The sequence below is a fragment of the Lathyrus oleraceus genome, chromosome 2 (assembly GCF_024323335.1).
Source record: "Lathyrus oleraceus cultivar Zhongwan6 chromosome 2, CAAS_Psat_ZW6_1.0, whole genome shotgun sequence".
Classification (NCBI taxonomy): domain Eukaryota; kingdom Viridiplantae; phylum Streptophyta; class Magnoliopsida; order Fabales; family Fabaceae; genus Lathyrus; species Lathyrus oleraceus.
This window is the reverse complement of record NC_066580.1, coordinates 32,302,517-32,308,205: the sequence shown is the minus strand read 5'-3', so window position 1 is coordinate 32,308,205 and position 5,689 is coordinate 32,302,517. Positions and strand designations below refer to the sequence as shown.

Below are 5,689 nucleotides of genomic sequence, written 5' to 3'. Positions count from 1 at the left end.
TTGACAATAACATTTTACATAGAATATCAAATACGAAAAATAAATATCCAACAAATTTATTTAATTAATATAATATAGAGAAAATGAATAGTGCATTGAGAATGTAAATTATATTTACATCATTAATATCAATGCATTCCGTCAAATCAATTTGAAAATTTAAAAGTATTTGTATTTTAAAATATTTTGATTTGATGTATATATAATATTTTTTAACAATGACAAAGCACTCTCATTAAATTCTATAATACTGTAATATAACATTTATTTATTTTAATATCAACAAGATTATTTTATTTTATTTTTACACACGCCTTCTGTAATAGTAAACCTTCCAGATATTTATATATTTTTTCTTACTCAATTTATATAGATATTTTAAGAGTTAAATAATGAAATTATTTAATTTGAAGAAATTCCTAAAAAATTATAATATTATGCACATAAATTCATCTCATATTTCAAATATATTGATTTTGAAAAAAATATTTTAGTAATTCAACATATCATTTTATGATTTTTCCATCAAATATATGATTATTTAATAAAAATCCATTAAAAAAATCATAATTGATTAAATCAATTAATTTATATAAGCAAAATCTGGTCAAAAGATTTCCTGCATTAGGTCAAAAAGATTTTTCTCAAAATTAAAAAAAAATTGAAACAAATCGAAGGACATTTATTATGACTCTAAATTTACAGCGTAATTGTAGTGAATTTTATTTTCTTTAAAAATGAATTTCTAATTTGTACGTAAATGGTCAAGAAAGAAAAAACAAAAAGGTTTGAATGTTGAAAAAGAGAGTCTAAATTAGAATAAACCGTTCGTGCAAAAAGAGGGAAAAGAAACTCTTTTTAATAACAAGAACCAATATCAAAAACCTTGTTTCTTCGTCTTCTTCATTTCTTCATTAGCGTTTCGTTTCATTCTTCTCCTTTATAAAACCGACTCTTTGTTTTCACATTCTTTGCATCAAGAACAACATGAAGAAGAAACTTGATACTCGTTTCCCTGCTGTAAGTTCTACGATTTTCGTTCAGTTTTTTTTGTTGATATTTTTTGAATTTAGGTTTTTGATTTTAGGTTTTTGAATTTAGGTTTTTCGATTTTCATTCATGTTTTGATGTGTAAACTTGCTTTGTATGGATACTATATGGATAGGGAAGTTTGTTGTGGTGGTTTTTTGTTATGGAATCGTTGATTTTGTTCATGAAGTAATTGATATGATAGCATAGCGGAGTTCCACGGATTGTTATTGTTGTTTGATTACTGTTTAGTGCATAGTGTTGTTAAAAGTGCGTTGTGGACTTATAGCAATGTAGCGTGGCGGAATTCGAACTGTATGATATGTTTTGTAACGCGCAATCGACTACACTGACGTTCAGGGGTGATGTGTTTTGGCTAATAACCTTTATTTTGAATGAAATAGGTTTTGTTATTCTGAAAGGGGAATTGGGGAGACCTTTATTTAAATTTGACATAGTGAAACTTGTTTAGTAAAAGAAAATGCTGATGAGTTGTGAAGTGCAGTTATTTAATCTGTGTGTGTCTGATTAGGAGATCTTGTTTATCATAACTGTGTTTGACTTGTGGATTTGTGTTGTATAAATTTGTTTGCATTTGTATGTCTTTGTTTGGAAGTATTTGGTTTCCTTGTGAAGACGCTATGTGCTTTGATGTCGTTTCACTGTGGAATATCATTTACATATTGCGGCATATGATACGGTATGTGATTTGGCACCGTTTAAGGTCATGTTTTCTATATCGTAAACAAGACCATTGTGCTGTGTAGTATGGTATAAATAAGGGGCTGTGATTAATGCTATCAATAGTGGATTGCAGAAAATTGCAGGATGCCAAAAATCTTCTATGCAAAATAGCAGATGGCGTTGCAGGCAAATATTGTTGGATAAACACTGTTTTCTCCTTTTAGATTTTTTTCTTTCTTGTTTGTTTGACTTTTATCTTTTCATAATTCATTTCTTGTGTTTTTCGGTTATAAATCTATTTGACTCAGGAACATGGTCTAATAGCTGAGTTGTTAGAGAAAAAAAAGTTACTTAGCCAAATAGCCATTTGAATGTGTTGAAATGTGTAAACTAACATATCATAGCCATTATTGGAATTTGACTTATATTGCATCAAACTGAGTGCTCCTTTATCATCTTAATTTAGTTTTAGTCATATCAATGATGATTGTCATGGATTATTGACAGGCAAGGATTAAGAAAATTATGCAAGCAGATGAAGATATAGGGAAGATTGCAATGGCGGTGCCTCTTCTAGTTTGTAAGTAGTCCTTTCATGCCTATTTAATGTTTTTTGAAACATGATTTTTTTTCATACTGTGCTTTTGGTAGGTTGTATTAAGTTATCTCTTATATTAATCAGTGTTTTCATTGTATTTGCAGCGAAAGCACTAGAACTATTTCTGCAAGATTTGTGTGATAGGACATATGATGTAACACTTAAGAGGGGAGCAAAGACTATGAATGCTTTTCATTTGTAAGCGGAACTTCTATTAGTTTATTTGTCTTGCTTTTAGACCATGATCTGTTTGTTTTAGTGTTTTTATCCTCTTTCATGGTTCTAAAAAGCTGTTTCACACGTCTTCTTGGATTTGCAGAAAACAGTGCGTACAAACTTTTAATGTTTTCGATTTTCTGAATGATATTGTGAGCAAGGTTCCTGATTTAGGCGGTTCTGTTGCAACTGCCGACGACCAAACTGTCACTAAGAGGAGGTTTGTGTTTGGTTGCTCATCTTATTTCTTGGGCAAATTCTGTATGCTGATTGTTTTTGTTGTATTTTAGGAAAGTTGCTGAAGATGATGATAATGACAGCGACGAAGAGACCAAGAGAAATAAAATGGTAATATAAGTTTTCTTTTTCAAACCTTTTGCTGAGTAATGTCCCTGCACATGACCTTGCATATATGTTTTCTTATGCAGTGTTGTCAATTGTGGATTGGGAAAATAGCATTTTGTTCAAATTCCGCTACACTAAAGTGCTATAGCACCGCTGTGTCCGCTATTTGACAACACAGTGTGCTAAATTGTCTATCGCAGAACAATAGTGGTTTGTTGATATTCTGCTATTCTTTACATCTATTGTCACTATTTGACAACACTGTTTTGATGATGTCAATAACAAAAAATGTTTAAGTGATTATGGAATTTTACAAATGGCTTGTGATTGCAAATTCCTTTTCTGCAATTTATGGTATTTAATGGCTACTGGTCAATGTTAAATATTATCTGAATAATGAGGTTTTTTCATGATATCCGCAGCCAGAACCTGCACATACCAGCGGAAGAGGAAGAGGTAGGGGTAGAGGTAGGGGTCGTGGCCGTGGTCGTGCAAATAAAACTGTCGATCAAGAGATCTGTTCACATGTCAAGTTTGAAGATGATTCTGAAGCATTGAAGCAAAATGGCAACCACACTCAAAGTAATGAAAGCTCGGAAAATGTGCCAGAACCCGATGAAGTTAAGCCGAGTTCACCAGTTAGAGAACCTGAGGAAGTAAAGCAGAGTTCACCAGTCAGAAAACCCGCCGTCGTTCGAAATTTCGATTTAAATTTGGAGCCAGACGAGAACATGGATTTCTCATATACGCCAACTCCCGTCCGATCTTGTTCCCCTAGAAAACCAATTTCTGAAGAGAAGATTGAGGAATACCCTGGATGGTCCTTATCTGATATGGAAAAAATGGCCATTGATCCCATACAACTAGCCAGCTTACATAATAGGATTGATGAAGATATGGAAGATTATGATGAAGAAGTGTAGATAAACTTGGTTTGGCATAATCAATCATTAGAATGTTCTGATGGAAAATTAAATTAAGATTTTTTAGGAGCAAACAAGTAGTGTTAGACAAATCCTTAGTGGTTAGAACTTAGAAGTAGCAGTGTAATTTAGTTATAGAAATTATAATCTCATGTAGGTATTGACTATGATAGGCATTCTATTCAGATTTTCTGGGATGCCTACTTTAGGCAATGCTCTACAAGTATTTTCTGTAGAATGCTTCTATTAACCATAGTTGTTCATTTGTTCCTCAAGCTTTTGCAAGAATATTTTGTTTTATTTTAGTTAGGAACCATGTGACCAAAAACTGGAAAAAGACGGGGCGGGACAGAACAGAACGAATATATTAAAGGAGTGAGTTTAAAACTTTAGCCTGTTCTATGTAAAATCGATTTTGCCAGCTCTACATAAATGTAAGATTGGTTAAAAGAATCATTGCGTGTACGTTATATATATTAGGTAATAAGCACTCTAAAACGTATATAGCATGTGACTTTTTCTCAATTGCGTGATTCTGGTGTGTGCATGGTCAAGTTGTATCCAAACACAACATTTCTAGAGGCGGAAAGATAACACTCAAAGCATAAATTAAATGCAATCGTGTAAACTTTTTGACATGTTTTTGTGCTCAGCCTAACAATATTGATGCTGGTTGATTTGGCCTTAAGAATTTGTGCAGGTAGATTGGCACTATATAAACTATTATTATTTGTAGAATTTTTATTTAAAATAACTATTTTCTTCAATAATAATACGAAAATAATTATAATTTTAAAATATTTATTAATATAATTATTAATAAAGAAAAAGAATCAAGCGCAAATCGCTATCACGTATGCATTGATGAATTTGTATTCGGACGCTATTGCAATTGACATATGCATGTAAAATATAAAAGAATGCACAACTGCAATTGGCGGCATACATGTAAAATGTAGGAGCATGTATATTGCAATTGGCGCATACATGTGACTACTCTTTATTTTTTTTACATGCATACAATGACGCATACTCCTACATTTTACATGCTTTTACATGCATTTTTACATGCATGCGTCAATTGCAGTAACACATTCTCTTACATTTTATATGTATGCGTCAATTGCGTATGTTTCCACATGGTTAGTTTGCTAAATAAATTTAAAACATGATTATTTTGATATATAATTTGAAAAAATTGATTATTTAAAAAAAAATTCAGTAGTATAATATATGTCAAGACAAATAATTTCTTAAATGTCTTTTGTTAAATCAAAATATGAGCTGATATAAAATCAAATATGATTTTGAGTAAATCCATATATTATATATTTATTGAAAAGAATTCTAATTTTAATATGAACAGATTTTATAGAAACTAAAACATACAAAATGAAAAATAGTATATTTGTAAAAAATAAAAGTTAACAAATATTTTAGAAGGACTAAACATAAAATGAAATGCCTATATTTATAGAGACAAACATTCTTTTTGATCGGTAGGATCAGGGTACGTGAATACCGACGAAATGTTTGATGAAATTTGGAGATATTTAACTTTTGAAGGTTGGTCATGTTATAAATCGTGAATGTGAGATTTTAGGATTTAGAATAGTGTATGAATCTAAATTGCTATTCAAATTTCATAGCAAGAGTTTAGGGTCTAGGTAGGGGTGTTCATGGGTGCGGGTCGACCCATGAACCCGTTGATCCATACCAATATAACCCATAAATTATCCGAACCTATTTATTTATGGGTATATCCAATCTATTCCATAACAATACGTGTAGTTTTGGTTCGGATATCGGATTTGAGTTTTGCAACTCGCAGATTCGTTGACCCAACCTATTGATGTGATTTTAGTAATTTCTTATTATTTAAAATAAAAATATA

At 31.1% G+C, this 5,689-nt stretch overlaps 1 protein-coding gene across 1 annotated transcript; it reads left to right on the top strand.

Annotated features, from left to right (window-relative positions):
- Window positions 1-809: 809 nt before the first annotated feature.
- On the top strand, window positions 810-4,070 carry LOC127117875 (uncharacterized). The gene is made up of 6 exons (XM_051047997.1): window positions 810-1,020; window positions 2,221-2,293; window positions 2,416-2,509; window positions 2,631-2,747; window positions 2,818-2,875; window positions 3,295-4,070. Exons 1-6 carry the CDS (start codon window positions 988-990, stop codon window positions 3,793-3,795), a joined length of 876 nt encoding a protein of 291 aa, XP_050903954.1. The 5' UTR covers window positions 810-987; the 3' UTR covers window positions 3,796-4,070.
- The last annotated feature ends 1,619 nt before the right edge of the window (window positions 4,071-5,689 follow it).